We start from the raw sequence: 24879 nt of genomic DNA, 5'->3' as shown, positions 1-24879 counted from the left end.
TTTTAAGTGTATTAATCGATTGCTTATAATTAAGATGACACGAGAGAATATATAAGAAAACTATTGAAACAAGCTGTAGGTCCATGCAAAATAAACTATCTCGTAAACAAAATGAGAGTCAAAATTTGTTCATACTACGCATGCCAAACGGCACTTCCGATTTTAGTGTATATGAAAAAGCTAGTGCCAAATGGCACTGGTAGATTTTGACTGATACCGATCTCGTGGTAGTGGAAAGTCTACTAAGTCGGACTAAAGATTTAATTTTTGTTAACATAAAAGTTTTATTTGACATAGTTATTATTTTATTATTGCATTATTTTATTTAGATTGACATTTTTCAATTCGTTATATCTTCAAATGGAATATCCGACTTTAATAATTAAAAAAGTATTTTACAGGTGATGCAAAATATCATTTAATAGGGATTACAACATAGGTATGAATAATATGGTTTGATTATTGTCGGCACTTATATAAGTTCATATGAACTTTTAAATTTTAAAAAAGTAGTTTTTGTGTTTCACACAAACAACACAACATTACAAATATACATACAAAAACACAAATTTTTCCGAAAATAAAAACCGAACACCTATTCAACTTCCTTAAAACGATTTTGTAGAAAATGAAATTAAAATGGATTTTCTTTACTTGTTTCAGAATATTACAATAAAATTGGATGAGGTAAATAACATTCTGACATTTGTACATGTTTAAATTTACATTATTAATATACATATCGCTCCGTTAAAACATTCATAACGATTGGGGCATATAATTAAAGGTACATAATATATTTAATAATATTAGAAATAACTAAGTATAATATGGAATTGATACAAAAACAATTGTTTCGCTAAATTAATACTGATTTGCAATAAGTAATTGGGCGAAAGTAATCTTCAAGGCTTATTGTCAAGAAGACAAGTGAGACAGTGCTATCAGAGGACATCAGGCACTTACTTTGTTTTCTTGTTCATTTCTTATTTTATTATATTAACCAACACTCACCACTGTCATTTAATACTTGCTCTCTTACTCTTACTCTCTTAGATTAAGGATTGGCCTCCGCTGCGCTTGAACTAGATACCGCAGGCGTAGTTGCAAAGTGCGGTAACTAATACTACGCCCAAGTGTGCGAACTCGAGGCAATCTCGAACAATGTGTGACGTTGACGTGCCACATATTCTGTTAAACTTTGCTAATGATTAAAACTAAAATGTCGGGTTGCGTAATAAAACTATGTAAAAAGAATACTACAACTATTAAGAAAGACACTGTGATCACATACCTATTTATTTATTTATTTAAGATTACCTACAGAAACTACAACATACATTCCACTATAATTACAACATACTTAAAAAAATGATAATTGCGATTCTACTTACAGGCAATCGGACATGCATGAAACATAATTTTATGACGATTGTTTGTCGGCTATAAAATAATAACAAATTATATAAATCTAACAAATATTTTACATTTACTTCTACACATATAAGAAGAAAAATATATAAGAACATATTTAAATTAAATTAGTAAATAAAAAAACACATACTTTCTGACGTTAATTGTCGGCTAGATACTAATAACGTATTATATAAATCTAAAACATATTCTACAACTATTTCTACACAAATAAAAAGAAAAGTACACTTAAAGAACAAATTTAAATTAAATTATTATTTAAAAAATTACAAAGCCTACGCCTAAATTCATTTTTAGAATTATGGTTAATGTCTAAACCCTCAATCCTTGAAGATAGATAATTGTATGACCGCGAAAGCCTTACTAAAGTTGAATTGGCTCCAAGCCTCGTTCTGCGGAGTGGGATTTTAAACAATGCAGTTGCCTTACGAGGAGGTCGATGGGGAATATTGATGTCAAACAAACTCAATAGAGCAGGACACTCAATTTTACTGTTTATTATTTTGTACAGAAAAATCATATCTAAGTATAAACGGCGGGATTTTAATGAAAGGGTTTGAAAATGACGCAAACGATCGTTATACGAGATCAAGTTTCGTACGTCAGGCGTACGGTAGGTGAGGTAGCGGATTATTTTCTTTTGAAGCCTTTCAATCCTGTCACTGTGGATATTATAGTCAGGGCACCATACTTGGGAACAGTATTCCAACTTAGATCTCACAAAGCTATTAAAAAGGACTCTTATTGTGGATATTTTTCTAAAATCTTTGGCGTTTCTCATTACAAATCCTAGAGCCTTAGAGGCTGATGCAAGGATGTTGTCAACATGCTCATTAAAATTAAGTTTAGAATCAAGTGTTACTCCCAAATCGCGTATGCTATGGACTTTAGTGATTCTTTCATTTAGGATACTGTATTGACTAATTATTGGATTGATCTTGCGCGTGAATGATATATGAAAGCATTTGGTTGCATTGAGCTGCATGTTGTTGATTATGCACCACTGAATTAAACGATCGATATCACTTTGTAGTAGCTGAGCATCTGCAGGGTTTCTAATCACTCGTAATAGTTTGAGATCATCGGCAAATAAATATACTTTTGAAAATGGAAATATGTTACTTATGCTGTTAATAAAGACATTGAAAAATAACGGTCCGAGCACTGATCCCTGAGGAACTCCAGATGTTGCAAGGTAAGGTTTTGAACTAAATCCATTAATAACAACAGTGTTGGGTCGCTTACAAAGATAAGTTTCACACCAGTTTAACAGGGTATCTGTTATCCCAAAATTCCTTAACTGTGTTAGTAGCAAGTTGTGGTTAACTTTTTCAAAAGCCTTTGAAAAGTCTGTGTATATTGCATCTGCCTGCTGATTGTTCTTGAATCTAGTTGGAGCGCAGCGGAGACCGATCCTTAATCAAAGATTGACCTATTAGAAATATTAATGATTTTTAATGAAACCCGAAACAAATACGATTGCAATTATTATTTGATTTGGTCATTTAGTGAAAAATAATGTTAATGATTTTCATTATACACAGTGCCATTTACTCTAATATTATTTCTATTATTCTACATCTACTCTTATATGTCTAGATAATAATATTATAATGCATAAATTAGTTTTGTTAAAACATCAGTTAGTGTTAGTTTTTTTTGAGGTAAACCACGATGACACACAGATAAATATACTACAATGGCGGATTAATATTACAGGAAAACCAAAGGAATTCTACAAGAACGGTAAGACTTTGTTTTTGTTAATATAGAGTAAAAGTTACCCGTGGGAGGCTCCTTTGCACAGGAAGCCGGCTAGATTATGGGTACCACAACAGCGCCTATTTCTACCGTGAAGCAGTAATGTGTAAACATTATTGTGTTTCGGTCTGAAGGGCGCCGTAGCTAGTGAAATTACTGGTCAAATGAGACTTAACATCTTATGTCTCAAAGTGACGAGCGCAATTGTATTGTCGCTCAGAATTTTTGGGGTTTTTCAATAATCCTGATCGGCACTGCATTGTAATGGGCAGGGCGTATCAATTACTATCAGCTGAACGTCCTGCTCGTCTCGTCCCTTATTTTCATTTAAAAAAAAGTTGGTTCTTATGTTTGATAATTTTTATACAATTAATTCTTGCTAATTATTATCTCAGGATGGCTTCCTGTATGTAGTGGTGCTATTCAGGGGTGATCACTTGGTCCTCTGTTGTTCGCAACAATTATATAATGTCGATACTTACGTACAATATAGAATATATTCTACTTTGACTACGACATCACTAGATTATGCAATAGCACTACAAGAACACGTACACCAATTGTAAAATTACTATGACGATCATTAGATTGAGCTTAGACGTAAACCCATCGAGAAATAGTGAAATAACTTTATTATTTTAATGGAAGAGGTTAGGTCTGCCCATGTATCATGTAGGGCGTTAAATGAAGAGTGAGTATATTAGTTATGATTTTATTTTCCAATATTAATATATTGTTTTAACAATAGGTTTATTTCTTATGTTGCAGTATCCCGTTAACCGACTTCTGGGCGTGGCAGGAGTCGACATACCGTTAGATCATTTGAAACTTATTTTACCATATTATCTGGTAAGTGTGTTGGATACTAACATGTACAGCTCTTTATTCACGGGGTATACCCCTGTTCCATATGCCGTGAATACAGAAACCGTGAATATGAAATGGTAATTTATATGGGATTATTGGGGATATGTTCCTAGGTGACAAAAGAATGAACAAATGTTTAGAGACTGAGCGTTTGGCGATTAAATAAAACAACTGCTTGACTGTGAGGAATATGTGGAAGATCTCATTTATTTGAAAGTTACATGATATATATACAAAATCCTTAAAACTAGTTACCCAATTACAATTGTTCCTTAAAAAATATTTACAAGTTCAGAAAATACACACCAGTACTAAAGCTTACAGTTTAACCAATAGTAAAACGTTTCATTCAATAAGAATTGAGAATAATATTATGTGTTCTATCTCGCTGTAAAACTAATGCTATCGCAGTAAGCCGGCCAGCGAACGCGGTTTGTGTAAACTCGCGTCGAACCTCGATCATACGATGCCAATGAGCATTCAGCACCTACTCTGTCGCTCATTGATTAAAATTGCATGAATAGCGATCGACCGTTTAAAACCTGCATATTTATTAAATGAAACTGAAGAAAACAATACATTACATTCATTACCTTTACTAGACTCTTTTCAGAACGAATCTTTCGGCATACGCTTATTACAGTTATTATGCACGATTAATATTTCTACGATCTATAATGCTACGAAGGTATTACGTTACAAGTTAGATATTAGACATTTGTATTAATTGATATTATTGGTTGTAGGTACAACTACAAATGTAATATAAAAATTCATTTTTTTGGAGATTTTTATCATATTGATTCATTATTATCTTCAGGCTAAGGTAATGGTCTAGAATTTTGAATTTTTTTTTCTTGCTTGGCAGTTTTTGAACCTACTTCAATTGGTTGAAATAAGGTTTGTTTTACTTTTTTATTGGTCCAAGATAAGTTAAGATAGATAGTGTTAAATTTTTTAAATATGGATGTAGGTACAGGTTAGATCCGCGAATATAGAAATATTTAGCCGCGAGTATAGGAATTGGATCTCATTTTTTTAATCCGCGTATGAAGGAAGCGCAAATAAAGAGCTTTTACTGTAATCAAATTACAAAGATAAAGAGCAGTACTGTAATAATACTCTCGTGAGCAGCACTGACTCATTGTCACGCTATCATAATTATATTTACAGCACAATGCTAGCTTGCCTATTTCCCAAAGACGTAGATCCCATGACAGGAGAAGGGTAGGTAAAAGCAATTCTCAGTGATAGAAATGAGAAAAATATCTCTTGGAGTGAGTTTACAAACCAGTAGTGTACGCTTCGTAATTTTGACATACTTTTTATAAATCGTAGTGTTATGTTATTAGTAGTATCTCTAAATTTGAAACGTTAAATTATAAATGCTTTAATAAATGGCCTAGTTTCAAAGCCATTTATTTTCGAAACCTACACCTAATGGCTCTTACATGTTTTGTTATAAATTGAGGTTATTTACTATCGGAAGTACTTAAACGATAAAATCTTAATTGATATAAAGTGGTAAGTACTTGATATATTGGTAGTAACTACGTCAGAGAGAGAGTTTAATACGTGTTTTATCTCATCCAGATGGGGGCCAGTGGATCACTATTTCTAGTGGATCATCGGGGCAATATTGTGCTTCATGATAACACAAAACCCATGGTGAGAGAGTTATATTAGTTTAATATTTCTGTTGCCTACCGGATGTACCCATCTAATAAATACATTTTCAATTTTATTTTAATTGATTTAACATAGAAGATTGGCTAATTTAGCAATAGCATTTGGGTTATTTCACTATGACACGTTTATTCAGAATGAAGTAAGAGGTATACAAATCCATGAGTTATAATGTATTTCCGTATAATTTCGCGTAATTATGTACAGATGTGTATATTTGTATAATTATGTATTTTTAATGGCAATAAATGCCTGAGATGAATTTATTTTGTACTAGCTGCTGCCCGCGACGTCGTCCGCGTGGACGCTTTAAAGCAGCAAATATATATATGCCTGTATGTAGTTCATAATATATGCTACATTAAAATGTAGCCTATATTGCAAATTTGAATTAAATTTATTCAGTAGTTCGTCCGCCGCCGGACCGCACCATAATATCGCGCACTCGGTTGGCCATCGCAACTATTAAGATATTTGTCCATTTGATGTAGCGTGAAAGACAAAGTTTATTTACTTTAAATAAAGATGCGATAAAAGTGTTGGTTTTAGGATTGACTTTAGGTCATTAAGTACCTAGCAATATAATAAAATTATTAAAAGTATTTTTTTTTTTATTTTTTACATTTTAGTTACCTTATATTTATCTATACTAATCCATACTTAGAATATTGTCATTGTCGCAGATCTTGGATAATCATGATTAACCTCTACACCTACATGATTGTAAGTGTATACCGTATAGGCTATGAACATCTGCAATTACAGAGGAGATGTGCAGCCAGGCCTTGAATTTGGAGTACGCTTCTTGCTTGAAATCATATCACTTCAGAAATACTGTACCATCAGTTGATGTTCTACAAAGTAAAGTCATTATATATTTAAATCCGTTAAGTTAGGGTCGGCTAGGCTTCAATGTAGGGGGTCTATATTATGGATTAATAATAACATGTAGCTAGGAATACAAGGTTGTGTAAATATTTCAAAACCATGGCTGGAGGCTATGGAGATTTCCGTTTGTATATGCTGTATTTCGATGATTTTACAACATGATCACAATTCACAACACCAGATCCGAGAAAAAGTACTACGAAACAAATTTGTTACAAAATTCAAAAGTATTGGTAAAAAGCCTTTATGCAGTAAAGGTTAATAATGAACATAAATGACTTTCTTAATGATGTCCAAGATTGGAGCACATATTAAATTCATAAATTTCATTGTAATAAAATTTTATTTAAAAAAAAGTTTGTCGCGCCCCTTCTTCTCAGCTCTGAGGTATATTTTCGAATAGGTAATAGTTTTTGACGTTCATTATTTGATTTGCATGCAACATGCATATTATATGAATACAAGGACCATGGGTGGTTTGCAATTGCACCAGGAGATTTGCAAGTTTGAACAAACGAACTTTAGCTTCCCATCCCCGTATATGGAAACGCATAATTTAAAAGTTTCAAAATGATCGATCAATGTTAGCTTTTAAGATTCTTTCTGTAAATGATTAATAGTATAAATAAATAATAAAATAAGGACACACAGATATGCGACTATGAACAAATAAACATTAGATTTTATATAGATTGTTTCCAATTTGATTAGTTCAATGGTGACATACTGCGGCCCGGATACAGAACCGTGGACTTCCTGGATGTGGAGCAGCCTGGAGTCGATCATTACGCCAGACATTACCCGCAGGAATGGCTTGATGTAAGTCTACTTTTATTTACCTTACTTATTTGTGTATAAAATCAGATCAGAGAATCGCCAATTTGACACAAACGAGCCAATACTGTTTTAGTACGGACGTCGAAAGCTGCTGCTTAATCAGCTGCAGGTTGATTATCATCAAATTCCACAACTGCCATTATTTTTTCATTGTTGACCAGAGTTTTCAGATGATTGCGAGGTTCATTTTTCATTTCATATTTTCAGAACGGAAGCGGGTAGATACTGGCTTTGTGTCAGATCAACATATTTGTTCCGTATATGCCGTTGTTTTTGTGTGCCGTTTGTGCAGCGTTGATTCTACGAGCAAAGATAATTTAAACACTGCTACTATACTAATGGTAAATGTTCGGAAAATTAAGCCGATCAAAATGCATTTGCTAAAGAATTCATACCAGTTATTTCGTAGCAGCAAAAATATGGATTACAATTAATCAAATCTATTTGTAAATGTAAAAAGATTAGTACACTGAATCAATAATGATTCAGTGTTATATTATCCTTTTTGTATTAATTATTATTGATTGATTGAAACACCCCCCCCCCCCCTTGAACGGGTTTCATCCTACTATTATATTTTTTGGTTTAAAAAATAATCGACCCTGGTTTAATTAGTTATATCATAGCAATAGGAAACGGTAGCTATCCTGTTATGTATTGCTCTTTATAATGGTTCTTATTAGTTTAGAAAGATATTTCATCTTTATTTTTAGATTTATTTTTAACTTTTCTTTTCTTATGGCGAACAACTTTTTAATAAAACCTTCATCCATCAGAAAGATTAAGTCGTTTCAAACATTTAAATGTCAGTTATCAGACTACATTATTTCAAAGTTTTTATGAAAAACATGTCTGAAATAGTTTGTTATACCTACGACCTGTAAAAGTGTATTATTATAAATTTTGTAATATATCTGAATCCAGATATGTATGAACTGAAAAATGTAATGTTCTCATTTCATACATATCTAGTTTTATCTATCTATCATGTTCTCTAATCATATTATGTTCTCATGTAAGTGACAATATTAGGTTTTTGATGAGAAAATAAATATCTTTAAACATAAAACTACTTTTATGTGTGACGTCACCAAGCATTTAAAAAGTCACTTGCCCAGTCATTGTTCTTCCTGATAGAGGGGTTTTACTGAATATCCGTAATTTTGACAGTGTTGCAAGCACCAGCATAGTTATCACTAGCAGCTATATCTAGCAGGGTGACGATATTTTATATAATAACTCGACTATTTTGTTTTCAGTTCCGAAATTCTGTAGTTATTAATAAAACGTCGGGAAGCAAAGCAATGTACGCGAAAACAATTTTTGATGGTGGCTTGCGGTGTATCATAGAGGTGAGGGACTACTTCTGGCAGAGGATACACAACCACTACACCCTGGTGGTCTCGCTGCCCAAGTATAACATCCTGCACGCTGTCCCAGACGGAGAGTTCACACAGAAGCTGGGAGAAGAAGCGCTGTCAGCTCTCTCTTCTGGAACAGACTTTGCTGTACATCCTGACTGGTATGAACATTATGCCCACTTTGTTTTTTCTTTGGACCTTGGATTTGAAACTTGGAAAATTTCTCTTGGTATGAATGAACTTAATTTTTCTAGTCTTCGATGTAAGTATACGAACATACGACTCATGTACGTAGGTAGGTTTTGAAGTGTCTTAAAGATGACCCACGAATCCATACCCACTTTGTGTTCTCTAAGTTCTATCTTTCTAAGTATTGTGTAACTATGCCACTTTGTTCTACATTTGCTAGGTTATACTGCCGCCACGTGGAGCCGCACTTTGACAACCGCGAGCTAGAGGTTCTCCACTTCCTGCGCCGGCGCCGAGATGAGCCCAACTTTCCAATGTACAAGCTCAAACATTTATTTTCACCAATACCACCAACGTTACTAGAGAAGACATACCAGTGTAAGTATTTATGAGAGCTGTTTCAATTTCCTTTAATACATCGTAGTTTATTTTATTTATTAATAAATAGAATAGAATAGGTAGGCATTGAATAGGTTTCATATTAACAAATAATAAACATAGTACAAATGTTTACAGTATGCTATTCAGCTCTATACAAAGCATGCTAATCTAATAATGTTAACATCTAGTTTAACAAGAAGTCATTTAGGTACTAGTTTTCACATATATGATTCTATTTAGTTGAAAGATTACACTTATTATTATTTTTGTTAGTATTTTACACGTAGTTCGAGTTATTTACAACAAGAAGTGTACATAGGTACATATAATATAATTACAGGTGTCATCAAATAAATTTTAATGAAAGAATATGATCTAGTTATCAGTAGCCTTATTGAACTAGGTTTAATTAAAGAAGTGTCAATGTCAGTTAATTAACGGCCGTTTTCGATATAATCGTATCTCTAGTTACGCATATATTGCTATCACCGTTTAATGACAAGATCTTATCTATCTATAGTTATGTAATAAGTTATAGTCCAAATCCAATGCTATCTGTCGATATGTTATTGAGATGTAAGTAAGCGTATTACTATAGATTTGTCTACCTCTAGTAAGTTAAACTGAGGATAGATAGATAACTGAAAACGGCCCTAAATCTGAAACTTGTGCGGATGAAGAAACAATTTAGACTATAGTATGTTTTACAATTATTAATTATGAATTCAATTGCTACTCAGCTAGCAGATGTATGGCAGCAACAGATAGGGTAAAAATGGTAGTTAACACAGTAGGGTAAAATGGTAGTGACATATACCTAATCATATATAACTCTTAGTTGAGATAACTATATAAATAAGAGATTTCCATCTCTGTATTGACTCATCACGATATCTCTAGAACTATAAGGCGTAAAGACTTGAAATTTGATAGGAATATTGCTATCACCGGGTAGGGCTCAGGAATTAAGAGCAGTAGGAGTCAGGGCTCCTTAATATTTATCCTTAATCCTTGTGGGAGGCTCCTTTTCAGCTGAACGTCTTGCTCGTTTCGTCCCTTATTTTCATAAAAAAATACACCCGCAAGAGTTTTTTTAATTATGAACACAACAACGTATGTCGGGTCAGGTAGATACTATTATTAACTAGATGCACATGTAGTTATACCTCGTCCGCGTAGTTATTACATTAATTGATATATAATATGCTATGTGTTGGTCCAGCTAATAATCTACGGTGTTATTGAGTAATAAACGTTCAAACATATATACATGTATGTAGAAACATACACACACACTTTCACATGTATAATATTAGTTTGAATAGATTTATGAGGATTAAAAGGCATGAAACAGGGAGATTAATACTAAATATATAGTAATTTAATAAAAAAAAAAAATGAATTAGGCGTTACTTTGCGGAAATCCATAATTATACAAATGATTTAAGTTTTCTTTAGTGTTGATTCCGCCAATATTTGTTTATAAAACAACTCGACACGTGTTGCCAAAATCTGGCACGAGACACAATATTTGTCTTTAAAACAACTCGACACGTGTTGCCAAAATCTGGCACGAGACAAAGTGTCCGTGCCAGATTTGGCAATCGTACTATTTGGCAATATTGGCGGAATCAACACTAAAGAAAACTTAAATCATTTGTATACAGGGTGTCCCGTAATCAGTGGACCAACGGGATACCCGTGATAGGGGTGGTCATCATCTCTCGAAAACACCAAATTTTACTGTTCTAGGGCCAGTAGTTCAAAAGATATGATTTTTTAAGCATTATTTTGAAAATTCTACCCTTATCAACACAAAAGTTGAAAAAAAATATTTTTTATTTTTATTTTGCCCTGTTTCTTAACTTAAGGTGGCTGAGGAAACATGTGTCTTCACAATTAAATCCATTTTTGTGAATAAATATTGCCAAATTAAAAATTAAAAACCAAAACATGCGCAAATATCAAATAACTAAATTTGCAACGTGATGTTTGAAGCAAGCTAGTGCAAAAAAAATGTATGACAGCCTTGCGGACCATTATTTAAAAAACATCTGCAGTTCATACTGATTCCAAAAAGGTATAACAATATTACATTTTACAAAAAAAATAACTTAATAACCAATTTTAGACTCCAATTGCGAGAAACATTTAAGCGCTATCTATTCTGAGAATTATTTTGTTATCGAGAGAGAGATAACACAATATGCTATCTCTTTCTCGCTCAGGTACCTTTTTCGTTTACGGGGTCCTATTGGCCGACGCCTATGATCCCCACACCCTAATTTTTCAAATTATTCTTAGTTTCATCAGAGACTTGCTCATAGCTCGTAGCTGCACACGTGTTTTTTACTTCGCTACCATTACGACTCTTTTTTTTGGTGACTGACGCTTGAATTGGACCTTGTTTGTCTTTGTGATTTGGATACTGTTTGCCCGGATTTTATAAAATGCCTAATACCTATACTCCTCGTGAATATGCTGAGATGTATTTTATTTACGGTCTGTGTAATGCAAACGCTCGGCAAGCAGCCCGTACGTATCGTGAGCGCTATCCTAATCGCGACCGCTATCCGGATCATCGAATTTTTCTCCGTGTAAATAACGCGTATTTAGAAGGCAGAATTCCCGGAGCTGCAAACAACGTGGGAAGACCTAGAAGAGTCGATGAACTTCAAATACTGGCCGAAGTGACAGAAGAACCTTCTACGAGTGTTCGTCGTATTTCAAGACGTACTGGTATAGCAAAAACAACAGTACATCGCATTTTAAAAAGAAACAGTTTATACCCTTATCATATTCAACGAGTGCAGGCACTATTACCTGCTGATTATCAACGGAGGATAGATTTTTGTGCAGAGATGCTTCGCCGATGCCGACAAGATCCACTATTTTTCAATTCAATATTATGGAGCGATGAATCGTGTTTTAAAAGAGTTGGAGTGTTTAACATTCATAATTTACATGAATGGGCTGTTGTGAATCCACGTATTGTACGAGAAGATAGATTCCAGCACCAGTTTGGAGTCAATTTGTGGGCTGGAATCTTAGATGGTAAACTTATTGGTCCATTTGAGCTCCCACCGAGGCTTAATGGTGCTCGGTACTTGCAATTTTTAAGAAATGACTTAAGTAATTTATTAGCAAATGTACCACAGGAGGTATGTGAGAGGATGTGGTTACAGCATGATGGCGCACCCGCTCATTATTGCAGACAAGTGAGGGAATATTTAAACGAGTCTTACCCAAGTAGGTGGATTGGACGAGGAGGTACAATCCCATGGCCAGCTCGATCACCTGATCTTAATCCATTGGATTATTTTTTATGGGGATATTTTAAAGAATCCGTATATGAAACCGTTAACGATAACGAAAGACAGCTAAGACAAAAACTGAATGTGGTGAGTGAAAAAGTCAAAAATAATGAAAGGGCGTTAAAAAGTTTAAAAAGAAATTTTATAAGAAGATGCCGGCTATGCCTTAGAGTAAGAGGAAGACATTTCGAACATTTATTATAAGAAATAAATAAAAAAATTCTAACTATTTACTTTTGTTTTATTGTAAATTCCGCCAAGAAATTGCTATCTAATGTTGATTTAAAATAATTATTGTCTTTTATTGTTTCACAATAATGATTAATTATACCTTTTTGGAATCAGTATGAACTGCAGATGTTTTTTAAATAATGGTCCGCAAGGCTGTCATACATTTTTTTTGCACTAGCTTGCTTCAAACATCACGTTGCAAATTTAGTTATTTGATATTTGCGCATGTTTTGGTTTTTAATTTTTAATTTGGCAATATTTATTCACAAAAATGGATTTAATTGTGAAGACACATGTTTCCTCAGCCACCTTAAGTTAAGAAACAGGGCAAAATAAAAATAAAAAATATTTTTTTTCAACTTTTGTGTTGATAAGGGTAGAATTTTCAAAATAATGCTTAAAAAATCATATCTTTTGAACTACTGGCCCTAGAACAGTAAAATTTGGTGTTTTCGATAGATGATGACCACCCCTATCACGGGTATCCCGTTGGTCCACTGATTACGGGACACCCTGTATAATATAGTAATTATTCATTTATAAACATCAATTCACAAATTTATTATAAATGGTTATTTGACAGGCAATGAAGAGCTTATGGTACGGCTGAGTATGGAAGCCATAGCGACGAAGAAGTGGGCCTTAGAACATGAGGACCCGGATACGGACAGGGAGTGCTCCGCTTGTCCTCTTGGATCTAACACAGCGTTTTTTGCAAGCGGTTAGCATTAAGAGTAACTAAAAACTTTTATGAAAGGAGAACAAACGAGTACGTAATGGTGTGTCATCACCGTAGCCCATACTCTCTTGTAACAACAGTGGAATCACAAGATTGTCGACCTAATAAAGCGACGAATAAATGTAAATCTGAGATCAAAAATCAAAAAGAATCCCGAAAAGTATATTTATACAAATATTGTATAAGTATCTGCATTAATAATGTAGATGGAAGAAATGGGAAAGAAGATAAAAAAAAGTTTATGGTTCACCTCGTGGTAAGTGATCACCGCCGCCCAGTCTCTCTTACAACACTTGAATCACGTGATCATTGCCGACCTTTTAGAAAAGTTCGCGTCGTTCACATTTATAGACGACTTGACGACCTATAGGTATAGCAATGTGGTTAGCGACCCTACCTACTAAGCTAGAGGTCCCGGGTTCGAATCCCGGTAGGTGCAAGCATTTATATAAGGAATATGGATGTTTGTTTTCGAGTCATGGATGTTTAAATGTATGTTTATGTAAGTATATTGTATTAAATATATCGTTGTCTTGCAACCCATACTGAGTTTGTTGCCCCCATTCTTCTCAGGCCTGAGGCATTCACTTTGGAATGGGTGTTAGTTTTTTTGACTTTCAATAAGTGATTTCACATCCTATTTTGAATAAAAATATTTGAATTTGAATTTGAACATAACACAGGCTATGCCTAATTTGGGGCAAGATAATTTGTGTAAAAGTGTGTCAAAATTATTATGATTTTTATTTAAAGCAACCATGTCGAATCGTCATGGTAGCTCCGCGCAAGGAGGTTTATTCCACAGTGCAATTGTACATGGAAGATAAATTTTCATGATATTTTCATGATATGATATATCAAAACATGATACGGATGACATTTCAATATGTTGCGTTTGGTGGGATAGTGATATTCACCAGCCAGGAATCAAGGTGGAACAGCTCGAGGCATACATTCTGCGATCCGTTCGGGGCTTGAAAAGGGGCCTCGTGTAGGGTCAAGAATTACAGATCCTGTCAAAACAGGGGCAAGTAGAGGTGTGAAAACTCTGTTTACCCCTTTGGGTATCTGATCTTTGCATAACATGCACATTCATGCGTAGCAGGTACTTATATTTTACATACTACTAATTATTAATTACTAATTATTTTATAAGAATTTATATAAATTATTTGATGGACTAATTAATGCTCAAATGTTGCAACGGGGAGCAATTTGATTATTGAATTTTTTTCGAGCGCACTCAAACTCCAATGAAGTTTCAATTTGAAACGTCTCTGATTTTCGGCAGAGCTTTGTCAGTGTTCAGAAGGCTAAAAATCAGAAAATTATTATTTAATCTACATAAGAATTTCATAATTTGCATAAATTGCAAATTGTTTGTGCAAGTCGAACACGTTTTCTGGAAAAAAATTACCCTTTACCGTCTTCCAATTTTAATCTACTCGTACCTTCACAAGATGTCAAAACATACTAAAGAATACAAAATTTATCACCAGAGAGCGGTCTAACGCGATGGCAGTTATATCACGCGACGAGCTCTCGAGAGGAACCGCCGGAGGGGTCCGTGTGGGCCCGAGGGCCTGACGAGTCATGGTACCGGCGTGCTTCAGCCCAGCCTGACACCTTGGTCATACACGCGCCCATACCACCCATCAGACTCCTGAGGAACACCGCCGTATTACCACCTCCCGTATGTTTATGGTTAAGAATTGTTGCTGGAGAGGTCGCCAGCAGGCTGTTTCATGAAATAAATAATAATTGTTATGCATATTGTCTTTCAAAATCAAGTTTGAAGTATGTATTTTATTGGAAAAAATATTTAATATTATAATTATAGAGAAGGAATATAGCGGTATCTCATGCCAATTCCAATACTTTCTGTAATCAAATATTTGATTCGTCTTTCGAAAATCCATATATTATTTCATAGATCTCATAATCAGGTCAAGAAAAATCTGGGGGTTATACACTTTCAAGCGAAATAATCGAGACATATTATATTTTCTGGTTGGTCTCGTTTTTACCAGTGGGAGGCTCCTTGGCACAGGATGCCGGCTAGATTATGGGTACCACAGCGCCGCCTATTTCTGCCGTGAAGCAGTCATGTGTAAGAATTACTGTGTGTCGGTCTGAAAGGCGCCGTAGGTAGTGAAATTACTGGGCAAATGAGACTTAACATCTTATGTCTCAAGGTGACGAGCGCAATGAGTAGTGCCGCTCAGTTTTTGGGTTTTTCAAGAATCCTGAAAGGCACTGCATTGTAATGGGCAGGGCGTATCAATTACCATCAGTTGAACGTCCTGCACGTCTCGTCCAGTATTGGCATTAAAAAATTGTAATTTTCAAATGTTTGACTTAAACTACAATCTTTAAAAAAAGCCAATTAAAGTTTCACGTTTGACTAAACAAAGAACACATAATATGTACATGTACAATATACAAAAAAAAGGACAATAAAGTAATATTTTAATTCTAACGGGAAATACGTCTTAATTATAATTAGACTTCTACAGAAGGCAGGCTTATATCTAAATTAATTTGTTTGTCGCTCCACGTTTCTCAATGGGCAGCATTTCGGAAAATTGTGAACATTTTCCGTTTTAAATGTGTACTAGCGTTATAATATACAACATATCTTTAACAAAAATACAACCGACTACAAAAACACTATTTCAAAACAATAGATATAATATGCACTAAAAAGTATATCTAATTAATTAATCTTATTCTAGTTAACGATTACTGTTAATAAATACTCTTTGATCGGATCTCTTTTGTGCTGCGAGCACTGCACAGTGCCATCACTGCAGAAAAATTCGTTCCGTTATGGACTGCCGTATATACAGTATACTGCCGCAGTACCCTAGGGAAATATATGACGTCATAAATCGCTGCCATATTCTACTGTGAGCACTGGCGCTTTCGAGGTAAGGTACTCGCAGTAGTTTGATCACGTGATCAGTCAAAACCACTCAAGTGTCTAAAATATTAATAATTTTTTTTTTTAATTTGACGGTACTCCAACAAAAGTTTTTTAATGAACTAGAAAACTTTAAAACACTTATTTGAATGCTGCGTCAAAAAATGCGGCTGACAGTATGCACGACTGCGTTCCGTTTTAAATAGTAACCAGTATAACTGGCTTTATAGGGACGGCTTCACAGGATACTTAATTGACGTCACACTGTACAGTGGTCGCAGTGCATATCGGAACATACCCTTAGTCTCTTTGCCTGTCGGCACAGATGGATAAAATTTTGGCGACAAAGCTGAAAATTCGTCTTGATTTGTTATTTACATACCTACTTAATAAATATAAATTAAATAATAATTAAAATGAGTTTCAACGGTTCAGAGAGTTAAATGGAGATTGATTGTACTCCACCAGATTTGAATTGAAGATTGAGAGAGAGAATTGGCAATAGTAAACCTGCTTCCAGCGAAGTCAAAAGAAAAATACGTGAAAGTATATGAAAATTTTATGAGTTGGAAAAACGAGAAGAAAGTGAACATTTTCTCCGAAACTATATTTGGCGTATTTTAGTGAGATTTCTAAAACTAAAAAGCCAAAAACATTATGGGCAATTTGTTCCATGCTGAAATGTACATACAGTTTATGTTAAAAACGGCATAAACTTGAAAAATTATGGGAATATAACTACTTTTACTTATATTATATATAAAAAGTGTGTTTGTTTTTTTCCCTGCATTCTTTTGAGAAAAGCACTATATCTATGCCTCGGCGGGAAATGGCAATTGCCTGTTTCGTATTTAGTGAAGTCCTCGCCTACGACTCGGCCTTCAAAATCATACTCGTCCTACAATTGCCTACTTCCCGGCCTTTGCAATAATGTACTATTAATAACACTGACTCCGTCTAAGTCGACACCGATATCTTTGTCTGTTTGCCTTTCCTTGGCAATAATATAATATACTTACTTCATAGGTTGCACTTTAATACAAGTTAAACTGAAAAATTCTCGAATCCTGGTTAATATCTCGTTATTTGCTATATAGTTACAAGTTAAAAGCGTTTAATTCCTAGAAAAAAATTCCGGCGGATTACATCAAGCCACTTAACATGAAACTTTTATCTTTTACAACTTGGAGGCAAGCCATCCACAAAGAGCAATGTGCAAGCATATTTGTGTTTGTCATAGAGTATGGGTTTTAGAGGTTCAATTCCTGATTTAAAATATAAATATTTGAATTTCATTCGACTTAAAAAGCCGTTGTAGCTGGTGAAATTACTGGTCTAATAAGACTAAACATCTTATATCCCAAAGTGACAAGCGCATTCGCAGTGACGCTCAGAATGTATTTTTCAATAAAACTGAGCGGCACTGTGTTGTAATGGGCAGGACCTATCGCTTAGCATCAGGTGAACATCTTCCTCATTTCGGCACTGCTCATCATAATATATTCGTATGTAACACATAATATTTCATCAGTTAGGTACTCGCTTCGAATGGCTGACAGCAGCTCGGACCCTGGGCCACCCTAACAAGCAAGGCATCGTTGGTGTCGCAGGCTATCATTTCTACCCAAAACACTTTGACGACCTGCTCGAATCTATCACAAACTTTCCTGTAAGTCGATTTGCAATTACTTCATATTAATATTTGAGTAGGTAAGTATGATATTACATAATATAATATAACAAATGACGATATTTCCGCTAATCAAACTAAAACCAAAAAAGGGACACTACTGATAGTTCCGATTAGTAGCTGAACATAAATTTTATAATTAGTTTCCCTTTTCAATCTGTTACAATTTTGTTGCTGAAGAGGACAAGAAACATCGTAACCTGGTGTTAAGTATAAACCGCGGCCACATTCTTTCAAAACCAGAGTAAATCGCCGATCATTGTCGTTCATTTAGGACAGTGAACATGGCAACGGAGTACAATTTACATCATAATAATTCGAAAATAAATGAGTGTTTTTATCCTCATAATTTTTGTAAAATTAAAAAGAAATAGTTTAGTGAGTGCAGTATTTCAGCTAGTTAGACCCTTATTTAGGTAATTAACTATATTCTTAATTTTTATTTAGTCTTCGGTGGTTATTAATACTTACGCCTGCTACGGCATAAAGAAAGCTTTATTATTCATTACTATGAGTAAAAAATCTCGAATAGAGGGAATACGTCGAATTACCAATAACACTGTATATGTACTGCGGTAATTCCTAGCAGGAGCAGTAATAACAAAGTAATTAAATCGCGCTCCTTTAATCTTTAGTCTTGAGTCGACTTAAGTCTTTACCCTAACGAGCATTACATAGCCGAGCATGACAGCTCATAATCATTCAATACCCACACAATATCACTTCAAACTTAGATAATATATACGTCTAGATAGTCTCTTGCTGTTACACAACCGATACAAACAGGCCAGGTTTTATACTTTATTGTGCGTGACAAGCTACGTCTTATACTCGCGATTTGTTTGACACTGTGTTAGTGTACGTGCATTGCTTAAATTGAGGTTAATTCTAATCTCAATTTTTCTCGACGTTTTCACAGCTGTCATAGTCTATATAGACGTATAAATTATCTAATACTTCAAAACTTTTGCGCAGTGCCCCTCCGAAGATGAATCTCAATGCGAACCGCGCTGCGACGGCGAAGACTGGACCTGCGTGGTCATAGACGAGCACGGCTGGATCGTCGCCGACCAGGATGACGACTACGATATGAACAAGCACCTGGCGACCCGACACCCTGCCGCCATGCAGGCCTTGCTCAACGCCAGCGTGTTCAAGGTGCGCTGGGTGCACGACTACCAGGGAGTCTGCTTCCCACCAGAGGGAGAGAACGCTGCTGTTGTGAGTTCCTTGTACTTAACATTATTTTGGATCTTTCTTCTTGGTTTGCAATCTTCATTACTGAAGCTCATGTCCGTAATATAAGATTTTCGTAACGTTGATCACTAAAGCCTTCCACTCCTTTCGGTCCTGGGCCTTTCTTATTGCGTCGTCAGTGGTAGGCCAGTGAGTGTCTTGATCTGGTCCGACCAGCGGCTGGGTGATCGTCCGCGTGGTATTTTGCCCTCCACCTCGCCTATGACTATCAGTATGTCTAAATTACGAAGAAGGAAGAATTAGAAGGCGTCGGGCAATGTGACCAAGTTGTCTTGGGGTATTTTGGCCACATTATTTTGGATAGGAGACTGTAAAATTTTATTTTTTTATTGTATGTGCAATAAAGTCTATATTAGATTTAAAGTTTATATTATAATAATATGAAAGGTGTAATGGATTTAACTCGCGCATATACAATATACATATAATAGACGTAACGTAGATACACATAGATTTTCTTTTACCTAGGTTCGATTGCTTGAAAGCGCGTAATGTTCTGTCCTGTTCTATTTAGTCTATGGTACAGTGTACGTCAGAGGCAGTATCTACAGCCACCACAACTCGTACTATTGTGTTCTAGTTTGAAGGATTTGACGGTGTGATTAAAGGCACATAGAACATTTCAAATATTATGTATATTTTTATATATAAAAACACGCTTATCGAAGGTATAGAGATATATCAGTTAAAACGTGTTTCATTTGTATCGAACTTTCGATAAAATTCTTTATTCATAATCGGTTGTTAAGCCTCCGATAATAATTCCAGCTAATATGCCTTCCATAGACTTACTATACACTAGCGAATAGACAAGGAAAGCGTAAAACATCTCTAACGAGGATACATCATACAGCGAGATCAAAATGAAAGCGAATGTTATGTGTTTTGATTGACAAGTGTCAATGATGGTTGGTCCATGCGTCAACTCGTGAATGGGTGCTGCTTGTGGTGCTAGGTCAACCTGTTATCTCGTATCTATATATATAAAAATGAATTGCTGTTCGTTAGTCTCACTATAACTCGAGAACGGCTGGACCGATTTGGCTAATTTTGGTCTTGAATTATTTGTGGCAGTCCAGGGATGGTTTAAAAGGTTGAATAAATATGAATTTTGTGAAAAAAAATTGAAATCAAAATTTTTATGAACGATAAATCTTAAGTTTTGTTAAGAAATAAAGATTTTTATAAGTACTTACGTGGTTAGTCATGTGTGTACACGGACGAAGTCACGGGTATCGGCTAGTAGTAAATAAATCATTGTATTTGTTGGATACAAATACAAATTGTGATAGTAATCACGACCATCATGTTCACGAAGCATCCTTACACAAACAATGTATTCAAGCTCTAAAGGTTGATGCATCCAATATACAATAATTTATATTTATACAGTTAATTCTTAATTACTTTTTATGAAATAGTTTATATTATTTTAACACGACTCATATATTGCATGCAGGACCTTACAAACTAATGTGTTATGTTTATATTACAGCCATTGTAAAATACTCTATTAGTAGTCTATTTGGTTGAAAAGAGTGGCCGTTGAGTTTCTTATATGTTCTTCTCACGAGCTCAAGTTTTTACGAACATAATACGGTAAATTCAGTAATTTAAAGGAAAAATTTGTAGTGACGATTCAAAAGCGCTTACTTTAAGCCTAATTGAATAATGTTTATTTGACTTTGACTTTGAAAAGTCGTTAACAATCAGCCACAATCAATATAATATATTGAATAGGTAAAATATTATAATAATATAAGTCTTTGGCTTGATTTAAGCATCGGATAAATGTTATCTGATATTTTGTTATATTTCAGAGAATGCCATCTATAGTCATGTCTGTATGGAGTTCGTTCAAAATGCTGATATTTGCATCTCGGAGCCTAATCACTGTTACAAGTGTACTATATTCAAGTAAGTACCAACCATTATTTATAAACCTACGTGGCAGAATATTTTCTTCTTTACAAAATAATAATTTTAAGTAATACATCACTGTCACAGAAAAAAGTAATCAGGTATCTCATTGACAGGCGAGGTATGTGTTTTTTTTGGCGAAGCCACTATTTGATCGGCAGTGTGGGATTTTTATCCAATAAAAACCTTCCCTCTCTTGGCCCGCTTTAGTATAACTTTCGTTGTACTACTACGCTACTTGCGGCTACACCTCCATATTATCATTTTATTCACTAGCACGACCTTCCTTACAAGCTCCGTTGCTGTCTAGTTGCCTCTACCAGCCTTCCAGGTTGTTTCTTTTTTATTCCGCCAACGCAGCCGTATTTCCGCTGCCGTTCAAAAAATATCTCCCTAACAGTACACACACTCTGGAACATTTGTCATTTGGGACGGTGTAGATAGGCATTGCTAGGCCTACTAATCAGTTATGTCGAGTTGGTAGGTAGTCTATAATTGTGCGATGTATGTGCTTTCACATCACTATCACAGAACCAGTGGGAGGCTCCTTTGCACAGGATGCCGGCTAGATTATGGATACCAAAACGGCGCCTATTTCTGCCTTGAAGCAGTGAAATTTTTAGGCAAAACGGCGAGACTTAACATCTTATGTCTCATGATGACGAGCGCAGTTTTAGTGCCGCTCAAAATTTGTGGGGTTTTTCAAGAATCCTGAGCGGCACTGCATTGTAATAGGCAGGGAGTATCAATTACTATCAGCTGAACATCTTGCTCGACTCGTCTCTTATTTTCATTAAAAAAAAAGAAAATGGTCAAAACAAAAGTACTACGAAATTTAAAAGAATTGTTAAAAATACGTTAATGGGTCAATAAGGTTACTATAACATAAATTACTTATGATTTTTAATTTTCATACAACGCGGTACAAAAATAAAATAAAAGCTGTATCGGTCGGTGTATCGTAAAGTGATCACCTACCATAACTTGGCGTTGAGACGTCCGGGTCGCTTTATAGTCTCTCTTCTACCGCATCTATCACGGGGAGTGTTCCGATGAGCTGTTTGGCCTGATACCTCCCACCGAATTCCATCTTCGCACGACACGCTACAAATTAGGGTATAATCCCTACTATCTGGATTTGTGGCGATCTTCTACAGTGCGCTATTTGAGGAACTTTTTTCTACGTAACTAATTTGTGGAATGTTTTTCCTTGTACGTTGTCTCTGGAACAAGATGGCTTCAAAAAAAGCGCGTACACTCCTTTCTACAGAGCCGACAGTGCTCCCTTGATTCTTCTGGTGTTGAATAAATCAGGTGACCCGTACGTTTGTTTGTACTCCTCTTACATAACATAAAATATTCTTCTCCTTCTTTTTCTTGGCTTATCAGCTACCGCAGTCCACGGCGATACAGCTGCCGAGAAGGAAAAGCGACGCAAGCGGCTGCGTCACGACTACGAGCGCGAACAGTTCGAATATCTGTTCGACAAACGAGTGCTCGTAAACCGGACGCGGTTCGCAGCGTGTGACCGGACCCGACCCTTGTATGAGCTGCAGGTCCGTTAACACTCTAGTGTCTACATAAAATGAAATCTTTAATCTATATTAAATATAGAAAACCATAACAAGTCGAAACTGGCTAGAGAGAGATATTTCTGGCCTATCCGGTCGCTGGACAGTCAAATTAGCGTAATCAATTACTCTATTGTTCCATATCGATTTTAATTTGTACCGATCAAATATTTAATCAGTTAAGGTTTAATGCATACATAATAAATAATGAAAGGTGTGTAATTGTTGGGATAGGACAATAAAACTTAATGCTTATAATTTTTGCTCACACATTTTAGTAACATCATACACAATTTATCACATTTTTAATTATATCAATTTTCCCAATATTGGTGTAGCTGAAACCATGAATGATGCATATTTCCGCGAAGCTTTTAGCATCTCATAGATCTTTGGATATGTAACTAAGAAGCGATTTCCAACTACGCACAGGCGTAAAAAAATACATTAATTCCATATTCTTATATAAAACGTTACAGCGCAACAAAAAGGCAATGGAAGCGCTGGTTCGTCCTGCAAAGCCGTGCCAATGGCCGCTGGTGGCGACGACGGTACCAAGAACCAATCTCATACTCATTGCCATATACCTGCACTGTCCGTATAATGAATCACGTCTCAACGACTCGCTGAGGAACCAGCCGGTAAGACCACATGTTTTATATTGGAGTAAGAAATAACATGATATCTACTTTCCACATTGCTGCTCGAATCTCGAGCCCCTCTACAGCTAAACTACCTAAAATAAAATTTTAATTAAGACAGATTTTAATAAAGTTTTTTAATGATGCCTGCTAGGTGTGGCCATCAAGCAAAAATGTACAAGATTTATTACTATTAGATTTCGGTTTAAAGGGCACCGTAGCTAAATAATAAATAATTAAATCTTATTTCTCAGTTTGGGTTTTACAAAAATTTTGTGTGGCACATCAGTTCAATAGGCCGGTCGGACTTACCTGAAGTAAAGGTCTTGCTTGTCATTACCAGTTTCTATTATACCAACTCTATTTTAACCCATTGCATGCCGCCCTAATAATTTGAATTGAAATTGAAATTGTGAAAATATGATTTGTACATTTTTACTTGAGTCAGGTTGAGATGTTGGACAGTAACGATGAGGAGGATGCTGCAAGTCGGCTGGCCTGCTGGCGGAATAGAGTGCCACTCCCTGCACGACCTCCACACACCACTTGCTATCCGCATAACTTCTCAGTCGTAAGTCTATTATTATTTCTTTACATGAATAAATAGAAAATTATTCCTATAGTTTTTCTTTGATTAACTCGAGTGTTACATATTTAAATAAAACACTTTGTTTAAGACACTGTCAGTAAATTTTGCCAAAAAGAATCTGTCTACACCAAATACCACCTCCGAGGCAACAAATGGCGCTAAACTTCATAATGACAATTGACAACTATGACATATTAGTAGGTACTTAGTAGTAGTAGAGTTGAGATAGTTCTCGACTCACTATCAACCGCAGTTCCCCTGAAAACGTGCTCCGAAAAGGTCACGAAACATCGGATTAGCTAAAATAAAAATGTGACTTTGACGCAAAAACTAATCTAAAAACACAGTTACCATTACACGCGTTTTAATCCTTTAAACAATGACGTTTTGCCTTTAAAAGTGTTTTATTTCGATTGATTCCTAATTTTAAACGTGTAAAATTATAAAACGCCGGTTAGACGGCCAGCTATATAAATTGAGAATATTTCGTCTTTCTACACTAGCGGGAGGCGTTTTGCACAGGATGCCGGCTATTATTATTATTATTAGTGTATTTTCCAAGGGTGTCACATTTTGTGTATCAATGGGCCGCAATTCAAA

General features: G+C 35.2%; 1 protein-coding gene across 1 annotated transcript in view; it reads left to right on the top strand.

The window, feature by feature from the left end:
• Positions 1–19423, top strand: part of LOC126967513 (voltage-dependent calcium channel subunit alpha-2/delta-4-like) — a 32581-nt gene extending 13158 nt beyond the window's left edge. Inside the window, exons 11-21 of the mRNA XM_050812004.1 lie at positions 664–687; positions 3154–3180; positions 3964–4044; positions 5656–5730; positions 7348–7455; positions 8733–8995; positions 9244–9401; positions 13533–13670; positions 15188–15381; positions 18147–18280; positions 19277–19423. Coding sequence (XP_050667961.1) covers positions 664–687; positions 3154–3180; positions 3964–4044; positions 5656–5730; positions 7348–7455; positions 8733–8995; positions 9244–9401; positions 13533–13670; positions 15188–15381; positions 18147–18167 — 1089 coding nt within the window. The 3' untranslated portion in view covers positions 18168–18280; positions 19277–19423. The remainder of the gene's footprint in view (positions 1–663; positions 688–3153; positions 3181–3963; positions 4045–5655; positions 5731–7347; positions 7456–8732; positions 8996–9243; positions 9402–13532; positions 13671–15187; positions 15382–18146; positions 18281–19276) is intronic.
• The last annotated feature ends 5456 nt before the right edge of the window (positions 19424–24879 follow it).

The sequence above is a fragment of the Leptidea sinapis genome, chromosome 13, assembly GCF_905404315.1.
Source record: "Leptidea sinapis chromosome 13, ilLepSina1.1, whole genome shotgun sequence".
Taxonomy (NCBI): domain Eukaryota; kingdom Metazoa; phylum Arthropoda; class Insecta; order Lepidoptera; family Pieridae; genus Leptidea; species Leptidea sinapis.
Note: the sequence above shows the minus strand (reverse complement) of the source record. Positions and strands in the feature narration are given on the sequence as shown.